General features: G+C 45.9%; 2 protein-coding genes across 5 annotated transcripts; both read right to left on the bottom strand.

Annotated features, from left to right (window-relative positions):
• Nucleotides 1–6787: 6787 nt before the first annotated feature.
• Nucleotides 6788–12026, bottom strand: LOC125537485 (protein NRT1/ PTR FAMILY 4.5-like). Its single transcript, XM_048700802.1, has 5 exons — nucleotides 11799–12026; nucleotides 11182–11399; nucleotides 8143–8580; nucleotides 7915–8036; nucleotides 6788–7828 (listed from the first exon to the last, which is right to left on the bottom strand). The coding sequence occupies exons 1-5, from the start codon at nucleotides 11887–11889 to the stop codon at nucleotides 6958–6960; spliced, it is 1740 nt and encodes a 579-aa protein (XP_048556759.1). The 5' UTR covers nucleotides 11890–12026; the 3' UTR covers nucleotides 6788–6957.
• A 767-nt stretch (nucleotides 12027–12793) lies between these two features.
• Nucleotides 12794–25898, bottom strand: LOC125537484 (F-box protein At5g03100-like). 4 transcript variants are annotated; one of them, XR_007295942.1, is made up of 5 exons: nucleotides 24776–25897; nucleotides 24145–24309; nucleotides 13688–14351; nucleotides 13432–13615; nucleotides 12796–13292 (listed from the first exon to the last, which is right to left on the bottom strand). XR_007295942.1 is itself a non-coding variant. In XM_048700801.1 (4 exons), exons 1-3 carry the CDS (start codon nucleotides 25748–25750, stop codon nucleotides 13433–13435), a joined length of 1188 nt encoding a protein of 395 aa, XP_048556758.1. In that variant the 5' UTR covers nucleotides 25751–25898; the 3' UTR covers nucleotides 12794–13292; nucleotide 13432. The 4 variants fall into 4 exon arrangements, 2 of the variants coding, with proteins under 2 accessions (XP_048556758.1, XP_048556756.1); XR_007295943.1 differs by having other exon boundaries at nucleotides 12799–13292; nucleotides 13432–13480; XM_048700801.1 differs by lacking the exon at nucleotides 13688–14351 and having other exon boundaries at nucleotides 12794–13292; nucleotides 13432–13480; nucleotides 24776–25898.
• Nucleotides 25899–27887: the final 1989 nt, after the last annotated feature.

The following is a 27887-nucleotide window of genomic DNA, read 5'->3' as shown; positions in this document are numbered from 1 at the left end:
ACTTTTCTCCCTCCCGGCCTCTCTCTTTGCTCGCCGCCGCGACAACCATGGCCCGGTAGAGGGTGGCCACTCAGTACTTCTAACGCCAGTTCAATCATCCCCAGCAGATGATTTGCCTTTAATCCCGTTTTTCTCCTGACAGTTAATTGCCGCTAATTAAGTGTTGTGGTGTAGTGGCTGTGCTGATACTAGAGCGGCGCCTCCAGCTGCTCGAGGAGATTCGGGCTAGGCGCGTCGCCCGGATCGAAATGACCTGCCTTTGGACTCGCCGGAGCCGGATGAGGAGGGCAGGGAGCAGCAACTAGAGGCGGACAAGGACCCCCAGCCCATGGAGGGGGCTGGTCTGTAGGAGAAGGCAGAGCCGGCTGCGGGCTTCGCCATGGAGGACGCCATGGCGGAGTTTGAGGTCACCCAAACAGAGGAGATGGCGGAGCAGACCGTCATTCTGAAGTCCATCCTGGATAAGGCCGCGGTGAAGGCCAACTGGCGCTTCATCCGCTAGCAAAGTCCGGAGATTGACGAAATGTTCGCCTCTAGTGAGTCCAACGATGAGCCGGAGTTTCCGCAGGCGCCCATCTACCCGGAACCCAACACGGAGATCATGAACATTTCCGATGATGAGTAGTTTGGGTAGATATGATATTTACGTACTACGTTGCTTTTTATTCTGCATGATTTGTATGGCCTTGAGGTATCAAGCTTGAGGTACTTGAATACGGGGCATGAATTTTAAGGTGTGGCCGGTCTATGTCCGCGGACACCGCAAGATACATTAAGAGCATGGTTAACAATATAGCCAGCTGCTGGCTATATGATCTTGCCACATCATTTATAGCTAATCTTATAGCCAGCAAGTACAATAGTTGCATAGAAATATGTACTACTTTACTGATACAGGGCCCACCTCTCTCACACACAAAATGTCTAGGAGCGCGTGCTACAGCCGGCTGTTAGTTAGTAGCCCACTTTTCTTCTCCCTTCTCTTCTCTCTCCGCCAACTCATCAAAATATAATATTTAAAGTCTCACAACCAGCCTATGTCATCCTTTTGTATTTTTTTGCGGGAAACTGTCGATCTATTCATCTTCAATCATGGCAGTACAAGAAACACCAGAAATAATGAAATTACATCTAGATTCGTAAACCATCTAGCGACAACTACACACACTGAAGCGAGCCGAAAGCGCGCCGCCGTCATCGCCCCTCCCTCGCCGAAGCCGGGCACAACTTGTTGTAGTAGACGGTCGGGAAGTCGTCGTGCTAAGACCCATAGGACCAATGTGTCAGAACAACAACCGCCGCCGATAAAGAGAAGTTTAGATTGAAAGGATCCAACCCGAAAACACATGAACAAAGACGAACAAGGACCAGATCCGAGCGGATCCACCAAAGACAAACACCGACCGAATCCTGCGAGATCCGCCGGAGACACACCTCCACACGTCCTCTGACGATGCTAGACACAACATCAGGACGGGGGCTAGGTGGAGAGAACCTTATTTCATCTTCAAGAAGCTGCCGCCGTCTCATCTTCTTGAGCAGGACACAAATTCTAGCAAAACTTGAAGAAGCATCTAAAAACGAAGCCCTCCTGCCGACGAGGACCGGGATCCACCACGCACCCATGGCCCTAAGGCCACAGGAGACGTGAGAGATTGGCACCCATGGTCCTAAGGCCACAGGAGACGTGAGAGATCGGCGGCGCCGCCGACGGGAGAAAAAACCCTTGCTGCCTTCCATTGGAGGAGGGACAAAGAGAGGTATCGTTCATCCTATTGTACTTGCTCTAACATGGTGTTTCCATTAAAAATGCCGCATGCATTTTTGTTTTTGCAGGAATTTTATATCTATCCATCAAACATCATATAGCATTACAAAGAACATGGAAGGACCAGCCGGTGTTTCTTGGCCTTGAGAAAGAACACGGCCCGTGGTGAAACCGGATTGCCTGGGTGGCTCTGTCGTCTAGTAACAGCTTCCTCGCACTCGTCGGATTCCGCGGGCAGCGAACACGAGAGTGAGAAGGTCTGCCCGATCCCAAGCATCATCGTCGATGGGCTCGCTCGGTAGCATAAAAGGCCACCGATAGATACACGCCTGCCTGTAATCCAAGAGCCAATCCCGGCTTCGCTGCTGGACGAAATCTCCAACAGACCGAGAAGGAGGCCTGATCGTAAATCGATCGACCTCTTGCTCGACGACAGAAACATGGACGCGAAGCAGCAGGCCGGCGGCGGGGCCGTGTGCGTCTACGGCTGATTTTTTGTGTCACGTAGGATAAGGCGTGTGTGTGGTGTGTGATATAGTTCGTCCACACATCCGTTTTATCACACGGAGGGGTCGGTGTGTGGGCGTTTAGCAGTTCACCCACACACCGGTTTTCAATCATGCACAAGGGCTGGTGTATGGGTATTTGCCATCTCGCCCACACGCCGTCTCCTCTCCCACACGTAAACTGCTAGTTGCCATATATTTTTGCAGCGCACATAGTAACTGTCTCTAGTGTGCTTTATAAGCAGGTGGCAACTCTTTTTTTTACCCGAGTTGTCATGTGTTTTTGCAGGGTACACGGCAACTGCCTAGTGTGCACGTAAGTAGATGGCAACTGTCTTTTATCGAGTTGCCATGTGTTTTTGCATGATACATGACAACTGCCCCAACGTGCACGTACATGGCAACTGCCCTAACGTGCACGTAAGCAGATGGCAACTCTTTCTTTTTACATGGCAACTGCCCTAGCATGCTTGTGAGCACATGCCAACTCTCTCAACTGCCTAGTGTTAGTATGTGGCAACTCCTAAAGTTATGAAATCATGGCAACTACATTAGATCAGACCATACATGGCAACTGCAGTTGAGCAACCATGGCAACTGCAGTTGTCCGACATGGCAACCGTAATTCAGCGACATGGCAACTGCAGATAAACGAATATGGACGAGGGTCTGGACCATGGCAACTGCGGGCGCGCGGTGGGCGTCACGCGTCACGTGCGGGACCAGAAGGGTACGAGGCCTAACATACGGGCGTGTGGGCGTTATCAACTTCGCCCACACGCACGCGTGTGAGAGGGTTCAGGAGGGAAAAGAAGATGTGTGTGGGCATTAGTTGTTTTGCCCACACATAGGTGTGTGGGCTGGTTGCTGTCCATGCCACACGAGGCGTGTGGCACAACTACCCGATACACCACACATGTGGCAGTTATAGGGACCCTAGTTTAAACAGTTTTGCTAAAGCACATCTATGTCATTGATCTTACGTCGAGATTCCTGTAGATATTTTTTTTCTTTTTTCTTTTTCTCTTTATGTTTGATTCACTCATTTAGATGTGCAATAACTAGAGCACACGTAAATGTGCCCTAGACACACCCTAGTTTAAAATCACAAGATTCAGGTCAATTTTTGAGAATTCAACTTATATTTCCTTTGTCTCAAAATAAGTGTCTCAAATTTAGTACAACTTTGTACTAAAGTTAATACAAAGTTGAAACATTTATTTTAAAACAGAGAAAGTATTCAATAAAAACTTTTCCTAGGATCCAGGTGATTATTGTTCTATATTTTCAGTATTTTTGGTGTAGTCTTGGGGAGGGGGGGGGGGAATTATGGGGCCTAATTATCGACGACTATTCATTTCTAGGTCAGGGCTTATCTGCTCCTGGTAAACAGTAAATTTAAACAAAAAACAAAAAATAAAAAATGATTCTTTTTCTGCATACAAGATGTTCAAGCGCGTGATGTCCGTGCCAAATTTTAGCTTGTTCGGACATCCGAAGAGCTCATGGCAAAAAGAAAAAAAATCGGTTCAAACAGTGCGTGAACTGTAAACTTTCTCACAGACCCTAAATTTGTGTTTTTTGCTCGTGTTTTTTGCTGAGAGCTACTGAAATGTCCAAACTCCACGAAATTTGGCATGGACTTCACGCACATGAGTATCTCATCACAAAAAAAATCAGATTTTTTTTTGAATTGTTTTGCTATTTTAAGCAATTTTACTGTTTACTCAAGAGTCAAAACGCCACTTTTCATTATAGACACCTATTAAGAGTAACTATTTCCATGTTAGACGTTAATAAGGCAGTCTGGGTCTTTGGATCAACATACTTAGATGGAGAGTTTAGTGCTAAATGTATTTGGTGCTAAACATCAAAACCACGTGAGCACCGCAGGATTAGAGATATGTACAAGTAAGATTGATTTGGTTCTTCGCTCTTTGTGCTTTTACAATGATAGTAGATGGAATTCATGTATTTTATAAGGTAGTGAATGCACTTGTCTACATACCTACAATCAAACAAATCTTTCATCCCGTTTTATTTGAGATTAGAGAAAACTTCCATTCCATTTTATTTGGGATTAGAGTACAGCTAAACCTCTGTTAGTGGAGGGTTGCAGCAAAAACACACCTCCTTTTCCTCGAGTATGTGCAAGGTATCAATTAATATAGCAATTGAGCAAATGTTCCAAGATCAAAGAATAAAATAGCTATCAACAATATATGAATTGAAGTGTAAAAACAATGCAATAAGTGTAAAAAAGAGCGCCATAAGGTGAGACGAGTCACATCTAGTTAACTTGTTTTCAGAACCTACATAACAAATTGTGACTCCGACTATTTTATTATATAGGAAAAAGCCTAATACATGTTAAAAATAGAGAAATATCCTGAAAATTCCCACAGAAATTAGAAACACCCAACATTTCTTTTTCTGGTCTCATCTTAATCGGATAAAAGATAGCCATTAGATTTATGTAACCATGTCCTGCTGTCAGATGGACCTTACAATCACGCACATATATGACTTTAAGAATTCACGCACACAACATCTGTCACATATATGCCTTCAAAATGCATGTAACAACATTCATCCAATGGACCCTCCCAAAGTACCAAGTGTATCTCCATCTCAATTAGTACTTCCACAGTTCACAAATATAAGATGTTTTGGATATTTTAATATAAAGTATATGCGGACGTAAATGAGTGAACAAACACACTAAAACATATTTATATATACACTAAAAAAGTTAGGGGATCTATATTTGTGAACAGAGGGAGTACATACTAAACGTGAACAAGAACACCAAGATTCTCTCATACCAGCATACAATACAACTTAATATGTTTCAAAAAAATTTCACCAAGACAGAAACATGTGCTTGCAACAATCTTTTCCTAACCCTATCGCCACCAAGTCTCCTCCACGTCCTTGGTCCCGCTCCACTCTCCCGTTCGGCGATTCGTCGACGCCAAAGGAATGGGGACTCATCCCTTTTAAAAGAAATCTTGTTTATACAACATGAGCTCATAACCATGTTAGAGTTTAAGGTGGTCTCAGATTCGTGTGCTCCAAGCGGATTGAACAATTCCCGCGAGGAATAAACATAAAAAATCCAAAAGAAATGTAATAAATAAATAAAGTTTTGGACAGTACGCTTAAGGTGTGACAAGTGGTAGCACCAGAGTGTTCCCGTCTTGTTCCTGTTTGTAAGAAAAGTAACCTGCTAGGTAGTCCCGACTGTCTACTACAAGATTTGTCCGGTTCCGGTGAGGGAGAGACGATGACGACAGCGCGTCTTCGGCTCACTCCAGTGCTTGTAGTCGTCGCTAGATGATTCATGCAGCTGGTTATAATTTTTATTATCTATTGTGTTCTCCGTACTACCATGATTGATGAATAAATTGAAATTTCCTATCCATGCTCGTTGCGTGGAATAGTGCGTATAAAATACGGACCCAGTGAGCAACTTGGGCTGGCACATTTCAGTTGCTTTTTTTCCCGTTCACTAGTTTTTTGTGACGTTTTTCTCGTCCGTTCTGCTAGCTTTTGCACTGGTTTTCTATCTATTTTTTTTCTTTTTCTCATTCTTGTTGTAAAAGAAAATGTGTTGCTTTTCTACTGTTTTTTATTCTTTTTTGGCATTTAATTCTTCTTTCTTCTATTATTCATTTTATATTATATGAACACTTTTAAAATCCGTGATAATTTTTGAAAATTCATTATTTTTTAAATTCAAGCGTATTTTATAAATTCATGAACATTTTAAAAATCCATAATTTTTTAAATAAATTTTGAAACATTTGTTTAAAAATGACAAATGTTTATTCTAAATCTGTGTTTAAAACTACAATGAAGATTTTTTTAGATTCTTGAATATTATTTTAAGATTCACGAACTAGTTGTAACGAACATCCCAAAACAACCCATCATTGGAAAGTGTCATTCTGTTCCCAGGTGCATTATGCTAGATGAACAGTAAATTCTGAAAATTTGCAAGAAAAAATCAATTTTTTTGGAGATAAACATTGGTGAGTGTGAAGAATAGGCCTGGCGTGCTGGTGAAGTATTTTCCACTTGTGCCAAAAGGCCTGAATTATACGTGGCCTCTCTGCATTGCGCTACACAAAGGTAAGGGCCGTAAGGCCGTAAGGCATGCCTCATATAATCATTCCCCGGATCATGTCTTGGTTGGTAGTTTCTAGCAATGAGTTTTTCCTTCAAGTATTATCGAGTGCTCCCTAAGTATACTTTTTTGTGAACAGGCGACATTCGTGATACTTATATGGGTAAAGAAACAAACATGCACCCCAAAACGCTTCAAAAATTGCCTTCTTTGAGTACCAATTTTGTTCTCTTATGTCTGCTTTTTCTTTTACCTTGAGCACACCAAATGTTTCTTTTTTTCATATAATTTACACGGTAGTGAAACACTCAAAAAATTCATATACATCCCGGTGCATTCATTTTCGTGTGTCTGCTTTTTCTTTCACCTTGAGCACATCGAATGTTATTTCTTTCCGAAATTTTGCACTGTAGTTAAACGCTCAAAAAGAGTCATATAACATCCCGGCCCATCCACATTGGTCCAGTCAAAACACTGAGTGGTAGTTGGTAGTTGTACGTCACAATTGAAGTTGGCATTGTCTAGTTTGGTCGTGTATCATCATCTAGTCTAGTCTAGATCATCACATCACCAAAGGTGGCACCTTCCATTGGAACCTTGGTGTCCACATCCACAACCCTTTGCTCATTCCTATACACATACCTCCTGGCGAAGAAGGTGTAGACGAAGAGCGACACCAGCTCAAGCACAGCAAGCAGCCAGTAGAAGTTGTCGAGCTTGCCCATGTTCAAGTTGGTGCCGTCCAGCCAGCCTCCCGTCCCGTCGGCGCGCCTGGTGACCCGGTTGGCCACCTGGATGAGCAGGCTCCCCAGCCAAGCCGACACCCCGAGGATGCAGTAGAAGATGGAGCTGCCGACGGACTTCATCCCCGTGGACGCCTCGCTGTAGAAGAACTCGAGGAGCCCCACGAAGGAGGTGACGTCCACCACCCCGAGGAGGAAGAACTGCACCGTCAGCCAGAAGACGGACATGGGGATCCCGGTGGTGGCTTCCATGAGGCCGTTCTCCTCCGCGACCCTCTTCCTCTTGGCCTCCACCAGGGCGGCGACGCCGGTGGCCACGGTGGCCGAGAGGAACCCGATCCCGATGCGCTGCAGATGCGTGACGCCGCCCACGTATCCGGTGATCCTGCGCAGGAAGGGGACGATGAACCGGTCGTAGAGGACGAGGATCACCATCTGGAAGACGGTGGGGATGACGAAGAGCGTGGCCGGGGAGATGTGGACGCCGCCGAGCTTGGTGTCCATGGTGTTCCCCTGCTGCACGGTGAAGTTGAGGATGAGCGGCACCGGGATGTATCCGAGGACGGAGCTGAGGAAGATGGGCACCATCCGGAGGACGATCTTGGTCTCCTCCACCTGGGTCACGGTGCACAGCGACCATGGCCCTGTCTCTCCGGTCTCTACCACCGATTTCTCCAGGCACCTGTAGGAAGCTTTAGCTTCAGCCAAGTACGTATATTTCAGGGCTGTTCTTCAGATTTGGCAGGAGCTAGAGTACTTGGTACTTACCGAAAGCCATCTGTCCGCTGCAGCTCTTCAAGGACATTGTGATCATCTTGGTTCAGTTGCTTCAGTTCACTTGCGTTGTCAGGCAACTGAACATTTCTTTTCTTGAATGCCACCACAAGAACCTGTTTGATGCCAAGTGTTTGGTCGAATTGCCATTACTACTACTAGGAACGGATTGTAATCTTGAATGAATCTGAAAAAACAAACACGCGGCGGATAAATATATACCTGCAAGATTCTTGTGATGGCGCTTCCACCGGGCAGCTGGTTCCTGTAGAAAGGGAAGCCGGCCATCCATATGAGCATCCCCAGCAGCACGCAGAGAGCGCACAGGGTGAAGCCGATGTCCCATCCTCTCCTGTTCTCCACCCACACGACGAGCACCAGGCCGACGAAGCCGCCGGAGGACACGGCGAAGGTGTACCAGTTGAAGAAGCTCGTCTCCTGCCGCTGCTCCACGGGGTCGGCCGTGTCGAACTGGTCTCCTCCCAGCGCCGGCAGGCACGCACGCGCCGCGCCGTCGCCGATGGGGATCAGGTAGAGGCCCAGGAGGAGCAGGCTCAGGTTGGAGCCACGGACCGTCTCGCATGTCTGCGCGCCAGTGGGACTGCAGGGCGGCGGGTGCAGAGACGGGACGTGCGCTTGCACTGCTAGTAGGATGTAGCCCTGCAAATGCAAAGTGCTCTGAATGTGAGATTAGGCTTGCACAGCGACTAGATTAGTGGTACTCACAAATTGCAATGACCTGGTGGCATGTGTTTGGCGCGTCAAGAGACCAGAGCAATGTAGAGTTAAATGTGAATGATTATTTGGGATCATAAAATCCCATCACATTACTGTTTTATGGAATTCACATGCTTTTCTGCAACATCAAAAACTATTTTTAACACAATCACAAACTATTTAAATTAGTAACAAACACGTGAAGTTGCATAGGCTAGTGTATATGTGGCACGCAAATATCGCATTTGTTAAGACTTTTAGAGCTGAAGAGCAAAAAAGGTGAAGGCAGCATATGGCGACTCTCGTTAGGTGGTGCTCTTTGAGCCATAGATCTTGAGTTCTAGGGTGAAAATTTAGGTCCGACCTTCTTTCATTGAACTTGACAATAATGGTATTCCCTTGTTAAAACCATTGTTTGGAGTTTGCTCAGGCTTCTATTTAGGTTGAAACCCATAATCTATCATCAGCGCTTGGATCCGACGACAACGGTGCTCCTGCTTTGTTCCTTTTCTGGAAGCGCCATTGTCAGAGGATCTCTCCTGTTGCCTTATGGTTGTCAGCATTGTTGGCTGATGTTAATGTTATTTGAACATTTTTAATGGAAGAGGATTTGTGGCGCGTAGGTGTGGGAGCACACAGACTCCTGGCCGCCCGATTGTCTTGCGATTCGGAAATTGGTTTGATCTTTACATGTGCTTTAGTCATTAATTACCTTAGGTGGGGTCCATACATCCAACTTTTGACAGCTCCACCCGTCCCACTTTCCATTTTTTTCTTTGACTTTCAAATTTGAATCCATTATATTTTTTGAATCAAAAGTTTAATTTATGTTTGGTTTGCATATTCGTGTTCGTTGGGACGAGGGCTTTGGAACAAGACCATTTGTCAATACGTTTTGACAAGTTTAATAGCTCTAGCAAGTTTCAACAACTAAACTTGATAGGGACGAATGATAAGTTCACCAAGTTTCAAAACTAAAACTTAAACCCTAAGCCCAAGACCCTAAACCCTAAATTCGAAACCAAATGAAACTTGGTAAAAGTTGGTAAGAATCTAATGTTACGACTATTAGGTTTTAAATATTTGACACTTCTTAAAATTTAAAGTTCTCAAAATGTATTCAAGAATGGTCTTGTTCAAAAACAAATGTTGCAACAAACACACATATACAAATGAAACTCAATTTGGACTTTCGGTTCAAAATATATAATAGATTGTAATTTGTGGATCAAATGAAAATGCATGGGGGTGGGATGGGTGAAGCATGCATGCATGGAACCCCCAACCCCCCCCCCCCCACCCACACACACACACAAAAGAAGTAATTAAGGGGTTTATGTGCAAACAAGTTCGTCAAACTCAAAGCGGATGTTTGGTCGCATACATGTATGCTCCGCACCTGCATGCTCCTGCGGATATCTGCATTTTTTATGCGAGACAAGAATTTCAATTTTGTATTTTTTTAACTTCTCTAACTTCCAAAAAATCAAATAACACAAGCGTTGACAATTTTTGGGACCACGATAATTAATTGCACAACTCCTATTTGACTTTTTTTTGAGACAATCCTATTTGACGCCTTCTGCGCCCCTTGCTGTGTTATATCCGCAAACCACAGCACACACACCCTCCGCGGGCCCGGCCCATTTACCAATATTCTTTTTTGTTAACCTGCGCAAAAAAGGTGCTCACGATGTGAATCGAACTCCAATTGAAAAAAGAAAGTGTTGAAAGGGCGGCTGCCATGTCACACGAGAAGGCCCACTTTGGTGAGACGTTTTGCCAAACTGCCTTCTCCAGCGAGGGCTTCTAGAAAGCTGATTGATATTTTGGTTAATAATGTTCAACATATAAAGAGTTACACGTAATTACACATTGACTAGGACGTTTTTCATCTACTAACCAAACATAAACTCCTTCTTCCCTCTTTGATTTTCAGGGGAGGGGAGGGACCGCGTCCCCATCTATTGACCAATCAGATTAATCCTCTTTGTGAAACCTTGTAACTTGTTTGTATGTGTAGCATTACTCTATTTTGGTTCCCGCAAGAAAGAAAGCGGGTCATCCAACTCTCACGGTCCCACCAAGGCACCAACTACCCCCCCGTTGTGTCGACCCCATCTGTGCTGTGTATGCCACTTTGATCGTCTCGTCGCTCCTCCTTTTTCCGCTCCTGTTGACGCGCCGATGGCACCCATGCCACCTTTGTCTAGCGCTTCATGGAAAAATCCAGCACCTTTGCTAGCTACCTAGTCGTATTCGTACGTAGCATCACTCAAGGTGTACTATTATCAGGCTAAAACGTCGTTGACTAGATTCCTTAGTTGGGAAATACTACTACCGACTGTTACTGAATGAAATGCATAATGGAGCAATCATGCATGAGAGGCTTGATGTAGATAAATAAAAGAAAAGCTCATTCCACTTCCATGGATAAAAAGTAACAAAAGCAAAATCCATCTCCTAAAGACATGGAAGTATATATATAGTGATCTAAACCATGGAAGTACTAATACGTATTTGTTTACAGAGCGAGTAGTATACCAGAATCTCGATCGGGCCGAAGATGAGGACGGTGTAGAAGCGCTTGATGTAAGAGTCGGCGAGGAAGGCCGCCGGGATGGAGAACATCTGCAGCGCCGCGAAGAAGTTGCTGGCCGTCGTTGAGGCCTCCGCCACCCCCATGTGCATGGTGCCGCGAAGGTAGGTCACCAGGTTCATGATGTTGGCGATGTTGGCAGCGTTGCTCAGCAGCACCAGAGCTGCATGCATGCACAACAACAGATTAGAAAGAAAAAATGTGAAGCGTCGATTAACATCTCTAATCTTGGCCAAAAAGATTAAGCTTCCTACTACCGAGTATGGTTTGTGGAAACACGCGACCGATGGCAAAAGTGGGAGCGAGAGTGACCTGCTACTGCTAGCTAGTCAGCAGCATGGCAGGGGGCAAGAAACCTGCTTGCTTGCTAGCTAGAGGGAGAAAAATCCAAATGGATCGATTGTTTACACATATGATATACTAACTCCAGAAAAGAAGGTCATCATTGTTGACAAAAAATGGGATGGGCAAGACTACTGGAGCGAGCAAATCAAAGGAACTTAGGAAGACATGAACGATGCAGTATGTATGCAGGCGTTCTGTTCCAATTCCAATTTCATACCGTGAATGAAGATGGAAGCTCTCACTCCTCCATGCTTCTTGGGGTTAACCGGCCTTCCCCTCCAGTCGACGAGCCCTGATGAGCTGCCCATGCCCTCCCTCCCGCCCTCCTTCCCTCTCTAGCAGATCTGCACTGCTTGTAGGTTGCTGCTGCCGGTGGAATGGCTGCTGGGCCTCTCGACTTGTGTCAGTCTTTCTGATGATGGTAGCTAATAAAGGAGCGAGACGCCTTGGTGGTGGCACTGTCCAAGTGAGCACCAAGGAACGGGATGAATGACACAGCGAAAGGAGGTCCCAATGGACAGTGAAACGCCACCAACCAGCTACAAATAACAGCTGCAGTGCTAGTGCGGTCAGCTCCCAATGCTTCACATCGTGCTGCGCCAGTGCTACCCTGACCCATTTCCATTGCTGGGAAGGATGGTTTTCTTTGTGGTGAGGCTCAAGGTGTTGCGTGCGCTTCCACGGGTTTTTCATCGACTTGTTCAAATTTTTAATAGAAAAATATTCTTTCTTCTACGTTTGAGACTTCAAAAGGAGACTAATATGTCTACCGCTGATACTCGGTGAAGAAACCAATGTCCTTCTTAACGCTCCTTTACCTATTCTCAGTCTAGGAACAAAATATTCTCACGTCATGTCAGAGGTGCCGTGCCGCCACCACCACCAATGGTGCAAGCCAAACAAATACTGCATCACTCCCTTGATGATACAACTAGACAATCTGGAATCATATGTTGTCTCTCCACAAGGAGACTTTTGACACGGTGACATCAACCACCATGTCCATATTCCTCCCAGTGAGCCCTGTTATTTCAGGAGCAAGTCACCCCACCCAGACTATATACATTTCACAATCAACAATATCAGCTGGTTTACCAATAAGATACTACCACTTTAGCTGTGGATTCATCGTCACGTGAATACTGTGTGTCCGTTTTGATTGATGAAGGACACTTTTATTAACACAAAATTTAATATGCTCCAATTGCGTACACACCATTGTCAACAATGGTTGGTGCTTCATTCAGAGTAATGTAGACCCCGTATGAAGCCAATTCGTCCAGCAGTAGATAACGGAGATGAACTTTTACATTGAAAATCATATCATTTCTACATAGTCTAAGCGCCCATAGTAAGGCAGATGCATCCACCCTTGTTAGCATATAAAACTTGTTAGGTATGTCATCGAACAATGACCATACAAATTGGCAACACTTGTTGACAGATACAAATTGAACATTATTTTAGATGACTGACTACATAGAATGCGCAAACTTGCACTGAAAGAAGAGTTGTTTAATTGTCTTGCCATGAGCACAAAAACAATGCTTCTTTTGCTTCCTTGCCAGTTGCAGCGAGCAAGATTGTCCTTTGTCAGCACAACTTCCTCGGCGAAGATACCACATAACGGTCTTTCTTTTACTGATATCTTCAGCTTCCATATTTATTTTACTACTGTCCACTGGAGTCTTCAAGTGTCAAACCACCGTACCTATTGAGTCGACGCCCATTTTTGTTAGATTTCAGCAAAACTCATCCACAGCCTTGACAACATCAACCCATCAATCATACATAATTAACCAAGGGTGACCTACCAACAAGAATAAAGGTATAAGCAGGAAGACTATTACCTCAGGCTAGGAGTCCTGTTCTGGCAACCTTGTTTGGAACACTTGCCCTCTGCAGTAGATCATAAGTGCACGTCACATGATAAATACCACCAGCTTTCATTAGCAGTTAATGCTCTGGATATTAATCTCCCATCTAAACAGCTTATCGTAATTCACCCAACATGAAAGACCATTGGACATGTAGCTTCATGACATGAATCCATATATGAGACCAAGTTACTTAATTTCAGTCTCATAATTCATGAAAGAACCATACCTTTACACAAATTCCAGCAAAAGATATCAAAAGGGTGACCTTCCAGTCCCGGGTACCATTACAATAACAGAAATTCATAGCAGAAATCACCATGAGACTACTAAATAGCAGAGCACCCCACTTAACAAATGCTCTCAGCATCGATAGAATAGAAGTCAGGGTAAGCTGCTGATATCCTAGCAAATTAATTAGCATCCATAGTTGCATACATATTACAAAGATAAACACACATCCCAGAAAGACAATCCCAACAGCATTGACATTCTGGCAACATGAATTCGTCAGCATGCCAACATTAGGACCAAGCAAACCAGAAGCTTGTGAGAATTGGCAAATCAGTGTGTTAATCTTCAGGAACATACAGAACTTTCCCCACCAAACAGCGGTGCACATAAAATTCCATATATAGTTCCGATGTGGAGAAGCTTCGTAACATCTGGCACAACCCCTTGGCCTTGCTTTCCGTAATTGAGTGATGAAAAGATACTGTCATCTTTTTTAAGGCCGTTGCCCAACTGAATAACCGTTGCACAAAATTACATTCATGTTCAGTTCCTGATAGTTCACTAATTTCTACTTCTTGGAGGCGATCGAGCACAAGTTTCTCACTTTTCCAGTGTGTTGGCTGATCACAAATGCAACTCGATGGGCATGGAGTCTGCGCCTGAAGTGAGGAGCATATCAACTTCGTAAGATTAACCGATACGTTTCATGACGAAAAAGAGATGAAATTATAATTTATCAGACTGTCCGAGTACTTCGAGATGCATAAGCACATTTACAAATGAACAACACCAGGAAATAGTTTGAAGCCAGCATACTGCAGAAAATGTGTTTGTTCTGTGTTACTGTGTACAAAGAGAATCTGGTACGACAAACACTATTATAGAAGTTACACAAATTCTTAAGCATGATGATGTTCAGTTTGACCTTTGAACTTCATTGTCAATGAAATATCTTAGAAAAGCATATCGTAAGAAAATAAAATCATCTCCAAGTACTTGCTTTAAGGCTGGCTGTAATGGGAGTATCATAGTTACTATAATACATGCCAACTAGGCAATTTTGATGAGGTGGCATAGAATTAAATGAGGAAAGGGAGAATTGAGTATCATATTATGATACCATATCATAATAAATTCAATGTTGTCATGCATGACAAAAAATAAGACCACCTAAGATACTAGTCTATGATACTATGCACTATGGAGGTACTATCATACACTAGTATCATATGAATGATACTACTGTACGATACTCCCCACTACGACCAGCCTAAGTGTGTTATCAAGATTGAGCGTGCGACTGAGCCTGCCAGGCAATAAAGTGCAATATATCGTGGATGAGGATTTGTGGCTCTCGGGTGCCGCACACCCCTATATGAATATAGCATTAAAAAAATACCAGGAAATTTCAAAAAATTCTGAAATTTTGGGATATCAAACCTGGGTGCCCATTGTATACCCGTGTTCGGTTTCGTGGGGCAAGGGTACCCATGGTAATCTCGGTAAAAGAGTCAAAAAAAATCCTATGTATAGAAAAACTATTTGGATGGATCGTCCATCGGACCGTATTTCCTTCGCCACGGATACCATGGGCACCCATTCCAAACGAAATTGAACACGGGTGGACAATGGGCACCCAGGTTTGATATCCAAAAATTTCAGAATTTTTTGAAATTTCCTGAAAAAATCAGTACTATATTCATATAGGGGTGTGTGGCACCTGGGAGCTCCAATGCATTTCCCAATACATCGTCGCATACATTAGAAAATAGTACGCCGCTTTGCTAAACTTGAAGATGAAAGTATTAGCAATTACACGAGCCATATAATTTCCACAGTCCCAAAGAAAGATGGTGCTAACACTGCGGATGCTTTTCGCCCGATCTCTCTGCAAAACTGCCCAATCAAAGGCATCGCCAAGCTCCTCACCAATCGCCTCAAAACCTACATCCCACTACTCGTTCACGGTGACCAAACTGGATTTACATCTGGACGGTGTATTGCTGAGAATTTCATCTATGCTGCTGATTCTCTCAACTGTTGTCATAAACACAAAGCTGCTTCAATGGTCCTCAAGCTTGACTTCAGGAAGGCGTTCGACTCCATTTTGTGGCCTTCTCTGCTCAAAATTCTTCGCCATCGGGGCTTTCCAGATCGGTTTTGCTCTTGGATTGAGGATTTGCTCTCTTCCGGTAAAACTGCTGTCATTCTTAACGGGGTTCCTGGAAGCTGGATTCAGTGCAAAAACGGTCTCCGGCAAGGCGATCCCATCTCATCGTATCTGTTCATCATCGTTGCCGATGTTCTCCAACAGCCCATCTTGTCTGCTGCCTCTGATCAAACCAACGAGCTTCACCACCCGGTCTACAATGATCTTCCGCCCTCCATTCTGCAATATGCCGACGACACTCTTATCATTGCCCATGCCTCCACTGCTGCTGCCCGTAAACTCAAGCAGCTGCTCGACGATTTTGCCTTGGCAACTGGTCTCCGTATAAATTTTGCAAAGACTACTTTTGTCCCCATGAATGTTGACGACACAACCGCCTCCACAATTGCCCAGATCTTTGGCTGTGCGATCTCTAGCTTCCCCCAGACCTACCTCGGCCTACCCTTATCCCCCACTAAGCTTCCCCCCTCGGCCTTCCAGCCCCTCCTCTCCTCCTACCAATCTTTCCTCCCGGGCTGGTGCGCAAAATTGCTTAATCGTGCTGCAAGGCTTGTGCTCATTTCTTCTGTCTTAGACTCTCTCGCTACGTATTTCATGTCGGTTTTCAAAATCCCAAAGAAAACGCTAAAAGAGCTGGATGCCATTAGACGAGCCTTCTTTTGGGCTGCTGAGGAGACGTGCACGGGTTCCAAATGTTTGCTTGCTTGGAAAAACGTTTGTAAACCGAAAATTTTTGGTGGTCTAGGCATTAAGAACCTAGCTGTTCAGAATGACTGTCTCCTTATGAAGTTTGCTCACAAATACCTCACCTATGAAAACACCTCCCACCTACCTTGGATTGACTGGGTAGATAAGCAACACCTATGCAGCCTCTCCCACTTGGCATCATGCCAAAACCCCACGTTCCTAACAAAAATTATCCAAGCTCAGCTACAAACACTTCTCCCGATCACCTTCGTCCTCACCAATAATGGTCAGAAGACTTTCTTCTGGCTTGACACCTGGTTACTGCCAACCTCTCTAGCCACTGCTTTCCCGAGCCTGTATTCCCACTCTACAAATTTCTTCATCCCAGTGGTACATACATGTGAGACGGGTTACAGGCAAACCTCTCGAACAGGATAACCTCGGCCGCCTCGCGCGAGCTAGATGCTCTTTGCTTGTTGTTGCAGGATGTACAGTTGACGGTTGGCCAGGAAGAACGGTTCTTGCTGCATGGGCAAAGCTACTCCTCCAAAGCCGCATATAAGATCCTGACGCATGAAGACTTGGAGGATGATCATGTTGATCTAATCTGGAGATCAAGAGCGCCGCACAAGCTTAAGCTGTTTGCATGGCTCCTGTTTCGTGGCAGACTAAACACTAGAGCAAATTTGTCCTACAAACACATGTCTGATTCCGCCAACTGCCCGCGATGTGCTGCTCTCTCTGAAGATACTTCTCACCTGTTCATCGACTGCCCGCGAGCTGTGCAGATTTGGGCACAACTAGGCCTCCCTACGACGCCCAGGTTCCAGGACCTCTGGCTGGTTCAGCCCCCGCATGAGCTTGATTGCAGGGTGTGGCCGGAAGTGCTCCTGGTAGTGCTATGGAGAATTTGGGACCCCCGCAATGCTGCTGTCTTCCGTTCTGAAGATCACTCTTCTCGTTTTACCGCTCAGAACATTGTAACTGACTTTGAGCTTTTTTTGCATCGCCTGACAGATCCTGCTGACAAGGTAGCTGCCAGGTCTTGGCTTAGCTATCTTACCACACGGCTTGCCGTGCGTCTGTAATCTGTAACCTGTCACTGCTGGGCCCCTTTTGGCCGATTGAGAAATATATACAGGTGTCCCCCCGGTGATTTGTTGGATCATGGATGGGCTTAGGCCCATATAAGACACTAATCCCTGGTTAATCTTGAGGCCCATGAATGAGATGGCAGGTGGTGGGAAGTTTAGTCCCACCTTGCTAGTTGAGGAGAGTTGAGACCCTTTTATAAGGGCTGCTCTACCACTTGCCATTGGGAGCTTGGGAAGAGGAGTGGTACACGCGCGCTCCTCCTCCTCCGCCGCCCGCCTCGCCACGCCTCGTCACGACGCGCGCGCCGCTGGTTGCGGGAATGAGCCGAAGCTTATTTTTGCCGCTCATGAATGAATTAATTAATCAGGGAATGAGAACGGCAATAAGGTTTTTGGGGAGCGTCTCGACGCGACTGCTCCCGATCCGTCCCCAACTCCGTTCGCCTCTGCTTCCACTACTTCCTCTGCATCGACACCATGGCCGACGACACCGCTGCTAAGAAGAAGGCCACGGACGACGCCGAGGCTGCTGCTGCCGCCGCCGCGTTGGCCTGGCCAACCGGAGGGTATGATCTGTTCATCCCTCGTTTACTCATACTTATGCTAGCCGTATATGTGCTGCTCATAGAAGGTTCGATTCTATGTTCTGTACGTGCTAGTATGCTTAGGTATCGCTATGAGATGCATACCTTTTATGCCATGCTAACTCGTGGATAAGTCTAATCAGAAAAGTGCTAATATTTCCAACAATCCAAAAACCTTATTCTAGGCACTTTTCGATTCAAGGCTTTGATGCTACTCTGAAACCGAAAAAGTTTACCAGGACGCATTTTAAGCGTTGGCAGGCTAGGACCACCTTGTGGCTCACAGCGATGAACGTGTTCTGGGTTGGTGGTGTGTCCCTCACAGAAACGATTGCTCCCGAACAGGAGAAGGCGTTTAGGGAGGCAACCACAATCTTTCTAGGAGCAGTTCTGAGTGTGATTGGAGACAAGTTGGTTGACGCCTATATTCATATGGGCGTTGCCAAAAACTTGTGGGATGCGCTCGAAGTCAAATTCGGCGCAACTGATGCTGGCAGTGAGCTGTATGCCATGGAGCAGTTCCATGGTTGCAGGATGGTTGATAACCGTTCTGTATTGGACCAGGCTCATGAGATACAGTGCATTGCTAAAGAGCTGGAGCTCCTGAAGTGTGAGTTACCGAACAAGTTTGTCACGGGTTGCATTATTGCAAAACTCCCTCCTAGTTGGAGGAACTTTGCTACTTCCCTCAAGCACTTGAGACGTGAATTCTCTGTTGAGGATGTCATTGGTCATCTCAGTGTTGAGCAGAACTCGAGAGCAAAGGACTCACACGTGAAAGGGGCAGAGGGTTCTTCTAGCGCCAATGTGGTGCAGAAGAACTTCCACAAGTTCAAGGGAAAGAACTCTGTCCAGCAGAATACTACCTTTAAGAAGAAGGGTAAGAAGAAAGACAAAAGGAGAGATGGCTGCTTTACTTGTGGTTCAGATGAACATTGGGCAAACAAGTGCCCAAACAAGTACAAGAAGCCAGCACAGGACTCCAAGTCTGTGAATGTCACTCTGAGCAACAATGATGCAGCATCTGGGTATGGTAATCTGTTTACCATACTTTCAGTCTGTCAGTCCACCGATTGGTGGATTGACACTGGGGCCAATATTCATGTGTGTGTTGATGTGTCTTTGTTTTCTTCCTACCAGGTCGCACAAGATTGTTCCGTCCTAATGGGGAATGGCTCGCATGCTTCTGTTCATGGTGTTGGCACGATAGATCTGAAGTTTACTTCGGGAAAGATCGTGCAACTGAAGAACGTGCAGCATGTCCCCGCCATAAAGAAGAATCTCGTTAGTGGCTCCCTTCTATGTAAACAAGGGTTTAAGTTAGTATTTGAGTCTAACAAAGTAGTCGTATCTCGATATGGACTATTTGTTGGAAAAGGATATGATTGTGGTGGTTTGTTCCGCCTTTCCCTGGAGGATTTCTGTAATAAAGTCGTGAACCAAATTCATTCTAATGTGAACGAATCTGAGGTTTGGCAGTCACGTCTTTGTCACATAAATTTCGGTTGTATGACGCGACTAGCTAAGATGGATTTAATCCCGAGTTTCACTTTAGCCAAAGGCTCTAAGTGCCATGCGTGTGTGCAAGCTAAGCAACCTCGTAAGACTCACAAGCCTGCGAAGGAGAGACACCTGGCACCTCTAGAGCTCATACATTCAGATCTCTGTGAGATGAATGGTGTGTTGACTAAAGGTGGAAAGAAATACTTCATGACTCTGATTGATGATTCCACTAGATTCTGCTATGTATACTTGTTAAATACTAAGGATGAGGCTCTACACTACTTTAAAGTCTATAAGGCTGAAGTTGAGAACCAACTTGAGAAGAAAATAAAACAAGTCCGGTCTGATCGTGGTGGAGAGTACTTTTCTAATGAGTTTGATTTATTCTGTGCGAAACATGGTATTATTCATGAGAGGACGCCTCCCTACTCACCCCAGTCAAACGGGGTTGCCAAACGGAAAAACCGTACTCTAACTGATTTGGTTAACGCCATGTTAGATACATCGGGTTTATCCAAGGCATGGTGGGGGGAGGCTTTATTGACATCTTGTCATGTCCTGAATAAAGTTCCCACAAAGGATAATGAGACTACTTCCTATGAGCAATGGGAAAAGAAAAGAACTACACTCTCTTACTTGCGCACTTGGGGCTGTTTGGCTAAAGTCAATGTGCCAATAATCAAAAAGCGCAAGTTGGGACCAAAGACCGTGGACTGTGTTTTTCTTGGCTATGCCAAGCATAGCGTTGGCTATAGATTTCTAGTGGTGAAATCTGAGGTACCTGACCAGAAGGTCGGTACAATTATAGAGTTTAGGGATGCTACATTCTTTGAGGATATTTTCCCCATGAGAGATATGCAAAGCAATTCTAGACTGGAATCTGATGAGACTCCTGAACCTGCTATTCCGATGGAATATTATGAACATAAAAGTGATAAGAGTTCCACGGAGGATGACGAGGAAGCTCCTGTTAGGAGCAAGAGACAGAGGACTGCAAAGTCCTTTGATGATGATTTCCTCGTGTACCTCGTGGATGATGATACTCCCAGCTCCATTTCAGAAGCTTATGCATCTCCGGATGCTGACTACTGGAAGGATGCGGTCCGTAGTGAGATGGATTCCATCTTGGCTAACGGAACATGGGAGATCACTGATCGTCCTTATGGTTGTCGACCATTAGGATGTAAGTGGGTGTTCAAAAGGAAGCTTAGGCCCGATGGTACTGTTGAGAAGTACAAGGCTAGGCTTGTGGCCAAGGGTTATACCCAGAAAGAAGAAGAGGATTTCTTTGACACTTATTCACCTATGGCTAGACTGACAACCATTCGAGTGTTACTCGCTTCGGCTGCCTCGAATGGTCTTCTCGTTTATCAGATGGACGTTAAGACGGCTTTCCTTAACGGAGAGCTAGACGAGGAAATTTACATGCAACAGCCGGTTGGCTTTGTAGTAAATGGTCAGGAAAGGAAGATGTGTAAGCTAGTGAAATCTCTGTATGGCCTGAAACAAGCGCCTAAGCAATGGCATGAGAAGTTCAACACTACTCTGACATCTGCTGGCTTTGTTGTGAACAAAGCTGACAAATGTGTATACTATCGCTATGGTGGGGGTGAAGGAGTTATACTGTGTCTGTATGTCGATGACATACTGATATTTGGGACCCACCTCAAGGTCATTGAGGAGGTCAAGTCTTTTCTATCTCACAACTTTGAGATGAAGGACCTGGGTGTGGCTGATGTTATCCTGAACATCAAGCTACGGAGAAATTCTGAGGGTGGAATTACACTTTTGCAATCCCACTATGTTGATAAGATTTTGAGTCGTTTTGGATATTCGGACTGCAAACCTTCTGCAACACCATATGATTCTAGCGTGCGGATTCGAAAGTTCGAAGGCACGGCTATAGATCAATTGAGATATTCTCAAGTGGTTGGTTCACTGATGTGCCTAGCATGTGCTACTCGTCCTGACATTTCATTTGTTGTGTGCAAACTGAGCCGGTTTGTTTTCAATCCGGGAGATGTGCATTGGCATGTTGTTGAGCGAGTGATGCGTTATTTGCAAGGTACTGCGAACTATGGAATTCACTATTCTGGGTACCCGACGGTACTTGAGGGGTATAGTGATTCGAATTGGATATGTGATGCTGATGAGATGAAAGCCACAAGTGGACATGTCTTCACACTTAGTGGTGGTGCTGTTTCCTGGAAGTCTTGCAAGCAGACGATCTTAACCAGATCGACTATGGAAGCAGAACTCACAGCATTAGACACATCATGCGTCGAAGTAGAATGGCTTCGAGAGCTTTTGATGGATTTGCCGGTGGTTGATAAACCAGTGCCGGCTGTCCTTATGAACTGTGACAATCAAACAGTGATTGCCAAGGCTAAGAGTTCAAAGAACAACATGAAATCCACAAAGCACATAAGAAGGAAATTGAAATCTGTCAGAAAATCAAGAAACTCCGGAGTAATAGCATTGGATTATATACAGACGGCTAAGAATCTGGCAGACCCTTTTACGAAAGGGCTATCACGGATTGTGATAGAAAATGCATCGAGGGAGAGGGTATGAGACCCACGTAAGTTGCCATGGGGGTAACCCAACCTATGTGATCGGAGATCCCGTGAATTAGGACCTGGGAAAACAATCCAGCGGTCAACTGAGGAGAGTATCCTTAATTAATCCACTCCGTTGGAGATGCACAATACTCTCAATTCTGTAAGGCAGACTGACTTTTGTCTTAATGTGTTCCAAAGCTTGTGTAAGCAAGATGCTAACCTACAAAGCATTCTTTGAAGGAACACACCTATGTGAGCCCGACTGCTGGTCATAGTCTATGAGATTGGGTAATCTCTATTAAGCTCATGAGAAGGTACGGAGTACGACTAATAAGCTCCACCCGTGGGGTTTAGCCTTCGGCAGCCATGTATCAGCTGACAATAGGCGAAACTTCTGCATGCCAAACTAACAATTTAAGGCATAGTCCATTGTTTAGTTGTGAAGAAGTCTAATCCTGTTGCTCTAGGTGGAAGTTCAACTTAACAGTCTTCACTGAAAATTCTGGTATATCAAACATTGTTTGGAACAGTTGACAAACTTATGTGCCTCGAGATCTGGTGGGGGATTGTTGGATTATGGATGGGCTTAGGCCCATATAAGACACTAATCACTGGTTAATCTTGAGGCCCATGTATGAGATGGCAGGTGGTGGGAAGTTTAGTCCCACCTTGCTAGTTGAGGAGAGTTGAGACCCCTATAAGGGCTGCTCTACCACTTGCCATTGGGAGCTTGGGAAGAGGAGTGGTAAAAGCGCGCTCCTCCTCCGCCGCCGCCCGCCTCACCACGCCTCGCCTCGTCACGACGCGCGCGCGCGGACGCGCCGCGGGTTGCGGGAATGAGCTGAGCCGAAGCTTATTTTTGCCGCTCAGGAATGAATTAATTAATCAGGGATTAATTAACGAGTCGCTAACATGTGGGCCACTGTCCAAGACGTTGGACTGTGGGCTCCCTTGCCGGGGGTGCGACCCTTGTCGGGACCCGCGTATTCGTCGACTCCCTTGCCGGGAACAACGACTCCCTTGTCGGGAGTGGGCCGACTCGGTCGTGGGCCTCGGCAAGGCCCACGACTTTCTTCCTTACGGACTATATAAGAAGGCTCTGGCCAGTGAAGTAACCCAGCTCGGTTCACTCACACCTCTCGCGTGACCTAACCGTCATCTACTGTTCCTCACTCTGTGCTGCCTTCGGCGATCCCATCCCGACGACCGCGTGCACGGCTGGTCGGGAGAGCAGGTGCCTCCAGAATCCTGTCGTTCGAGATCCTGCCCGGGAGAACGACAATAAGGTTTTTGGGGAGCGTCTCGACGCGACTGCTCCCGATCCGTCCCCAGCTCCGTTCGCCTTTGCTTCCACTACTTCCTCTGCATCGACACCATGGCCGACGACGCCGCCGCTAAGAAGAAGGCCACGGACGACGCCGAGGCTGCTGCTGCCGCCGCCGCGTTGGCCTGGCCAACCGGAGGGTATGATCTGTTCATCCCTCGTTTACTCGTACTTATGCTAGCCGTATATGTGCTGCTCATAGAAGGTTCGATTCTATGTTCTATACGTGCTAGTATGCTTAGGTATCGCTATGAGATGCATACCTTTTATGCCATGCTTACTGTTAACTCGTGGATAAGTCTAATCGGAAAAGTGCTAATATTTCCAACATGATTCCTCAAAAAAAAATCCACAGTTAAAGTCTGGAGACAAGGTATTAGTATCAAACCAACACCTAGAGTAGGCCAACTGGCAATCGAGTCTAGGTATGCCCGAAAGTGCAAATGCATATTGTTTTATGTGACTAACCTAATAACTCGAGTATTATACATGTTTTAAAAAGTTATAAAGAAATTAAGGATAGTTTTACCTCAAAGTAGTTAAGTGCCAACTTTCTTACACCAGTACACAGTCCGAGAATGTGGAATGAGCTGGCACCAAAGCAATGTCCGTTTGACATCACAGTCAGGGACAAGCATGTGACGTCAGGGAGCCTTGTCATGTCATGCATCAAGTATCGATAGTTACCTATATCCTGCAGGTTCAGATGACGTCACAAAAAAGGATTATATGTAATGTCCGGGAGCCTTGGCATGTCATCCATCAAGGTTTGTATGTAAATCACAAAGGAGAGTAATGTATCACAGTTGAAAAGTTCATTATCCTCTTGGATAACGAATATTCTAGCCAGAAAAAAACAATACAATATAAGAGATGAACATCAGCCGCGCTCAGGCTCAACACATGTCTATTACAGAGATTTGAGCAAATAGAAGCATAGAACAAGCGAGAAATTTGTATGGCTATTTTAGAATGTGATATTGTCCCATTGACACATTCCTTCAGTTAAACTACATGTTTGTCTCATTATCAATTGATCACGTTGTCCCAATGACACATTCCTTCAGTTAGACTACATGTTTGTCTCATTATCTATTGGCTTATCTGCTTGACACAAACTTGCGATGACGACATAACTTCACATATAAAATTGAACTCACCGGATTATAGAGCAGTAGGAGGGTTAGACTGTGCATGACCTTGAAGTCCCGCAAGATCCTCAGGCAATCGCGATTGGGTGTAAAATCAAGTGGTCCATATACGAGAAAAATGCCAACGTGCAGACATTGTAGATGTGCCATCTCGCCAAGTTGGACAGAGCATGGATCATAGGCATCATTCCAGTGGAGCGACACCAGCTCAGGAGCTGAGATGCTAGCAATAGGTTGATTCGGAGCAAAGCAAAGGATCACACTTAGCTCTTTGAGCTTCGGCGCCACGACAGTGAGCTGCTGCAGGCCATCTAGATCCTTGAGCTTCAATTGCAGGAGAGACTCTGAGCGGATGGTGAATTTGTCGATGCCTCGGGCATCGTTGATGGTGAGCCTTTGCAAGCATGGGGACCACGCCGAGGATACAACGTCACCGAGCAAGCACGGACCCTGTACCTGGAAGCTATTCAGGCCAAGATCGGTGAGCCGAGAGGATATGGCGGAGGCTGGCACTGCAATGCCAAGAAACCCTAAGTGGAGCGTGATCGAGGTGGCGTTCTCGAAGCATGGCAGTTCAAAGGCGCCTCTGTCCCCGGCCTCGTCGTCCGGCGACACGGTGTTGATGAAGAATAGATCGCCGGAGAGGCGGCGGGCGGCGATGGGGAGCCACGCGGCCATGAAGTCGGCAGAGGCGTCCGTGGCGAGGATGCGGAGAGAGCGGAGGGCCGGCGCTTGATGGGCGGCGAGGACGGCGGGTACGCTGTATGGGTTGATGTCGGGGAGAAAGTCCAGGCCCGGGAGGAGGGCCCAGAGGCGGCGCCAGCGGCTGGAGAGGACGCTGGTCCGAGCGGCGACGGCGGTGTTGCGGAGCTTGAGAAGGATGTGAATGAGAACGTCGTCGGATAGCGCGCTGAGGAGGTCCTCGCTGCCGCTGGCGGAGAGCTTGGCTCGCTTGGCGGCGGTCTCGCCGTCACTATGCTCCATGGCGGAGGGATTTCGCGCGCCTCACATCGGGTTCACGCTCACTAGTTGGGGATGGGGATGGGAAAGAGCCGGCGGCGGAGGATGGGGATGGGTCGGCGTCGAGTTGCGGGAGAAGGGCGGCGCCGTTGCCACTGCGGCCGAGCGACGGACGTCAAGCGAACGCCCAGGCCCAGGAAGCTCAGTTGGAACAATTTCAGCCCAGCAGCTCATCGTTAAGTTTTTCTTTTCATTTTGGGTTTTTATCATTTTGTGTCCCATTACTCAATTTTGCCATGAGGAATGCTCAAAAATGGCATCACTTCGTTAGAACCATGCTCAAAAATGCTACTGAACATCATTATTGTAATCTCAAATCTCTTTTGCCATGTTATAATGACATAAATACCTATGAACCAACATGCGAGCTCTTCCTCTATCTCACTACAACAAAATATGCGACCCACTTGTTCCCATCAGCGTTTTTTTCTATAAAATTATTCGCTTGATTACTCCTGACAAGTGGGGCGACACTTATCATTGTGAGATAAACAGAACTGACATATGGGTCTAGACTTATTTTTGTCATATAACATGGTCAACGGGTTTGACGTGAAAATAACAATGTCTACCCGCAAAAAAAACAATGTCTAATGGCATTTTTGAGCAAACATTTAACGGAATGATGGCATTTTTGAGATATCTAATGGTATTTTTGAGCAAGCATCTCACGAATCGATGACATTTTTGAGTAGCTGTAACTTCTAATGGCAAAAGTGAGTAATGGGATACAACTAGTGGCATAAATGATAAAAAACCCTTTCATTTTGGTCAGTCGGCATTTAAAATACAACGTTCAAAATAGCGTGTTTAAATCGTTTGAATCACTGTGATGGTAAAAACCCGTTATCATCATGTTCTCTGCGATAACAACTTCAAAGAATGATCATAATTGTGTACGCTAGGCTACCCAAGCCTTTGGGATTTGGCGAAATCATCCGCCTAGCTAGCCGTACGATGCACGTATGATGGCCCTTCGATGGCAGCAAACGGAGCTGTCATTTTCTTTCTTTGTTCTTCCATCGTGCACCCCATGGCGTTTGCACACAAAAAAAGGTTCAACACAGCAGCTTCCATGGCAGCACGACGTGTCGCGCGAAGGACCGACGGCGCCCGGCGGCGCTCCCTTGCAGCCTCGACGAAGCTTCAACGACCCCCATGGTGCTTCACTGCAGATCCGGCGCGCTTCATTGCAGCACCGCCAGAGCTCCATTGCAGCACTTGGTCGGCCTCGACGGAGCTTCATCGCACCATCGACGACCTTCCTACAAAGCTCCAACGACAGCGACGGGTGCTACGACGCGGCTAGGCGACCATGGCAGAAGTTGCGATGCAACGGATGGTGACGCCGGCGGAAGCTAAGATGCAGCATCGGTGGCCATGACGGATGTTGCAATGTTTCATGCTATTATATTATCAATCTTGAATGCTTTATAAGCTTTAATATGCAATTTTATATCATTTCTTGGGATTGACCTATTAATTCAGTGCCCAGTGTCAGTTGTTGTTTTTTGCTTGTTTCTGGCTTTTCAGAAAATCAATACCAAACAAAATCCAAACACGATGAAATTTTACAGTGATTTTTTCTGGACTAGAAGGGACCTTACAAGGTTCGATAGGAGGCCAGAAGACCTATGGGAAAGCCACAAGCTCACCAGGCGCGCCCCCTGAGCTCGTGGGTGTTGGGGAACATAGTGATTTCAAAATTTTCCTACACACACGCAAGATCATGGTGATGCATAGCAACGAGAGAGGAGAGTATCGTCCACGTACCCTCGTAGACCGTAAACGGAAGCGTTATGAGAACGCGGTTGATGTAGTCATACGTCTTCACGATCCGACCGATTCAAGTACCAAATGTACGGCACCTCTGAGTTCAGCACATGTTCAGCTCGATGACATCCCACGAACTCTGATCCAACAGAGCTTCAAAGAAGAGTTTCGTCAGCACCACGGCGTGATGACGGTGATGATGTTGCTACCGACGCAGGGCTTCACCTAAGCACCGCTATGATATGATCGAGGTGGATTATGGTGGAGGGGGGCACCGCACACTGCTTGGAACAATCAAATTGTGTGTCCTAGGGTGCCCCCTACCCCC

Source organism: Triticum urartu, chromosome 2, assembly GCF_003073215.2.
Source record: "Triticum urartu cultivar G1812 chromosome 2, Tu2.1, whole genome shotgun sequence".
In the NCBI taxonomy this organism is placed as follows: domain Eukaryota; kingdom Viridiplantae; phylum Streptophyta; class Magnoliopsida; order Poales; family Poaceae; genus Triticum; species Triticum urartu.
The sequence above is the reverse complement of the archived record's forward strand: the minus strand, read 5'-3'. Positions and strand labels throughout refer to the sequence as shown.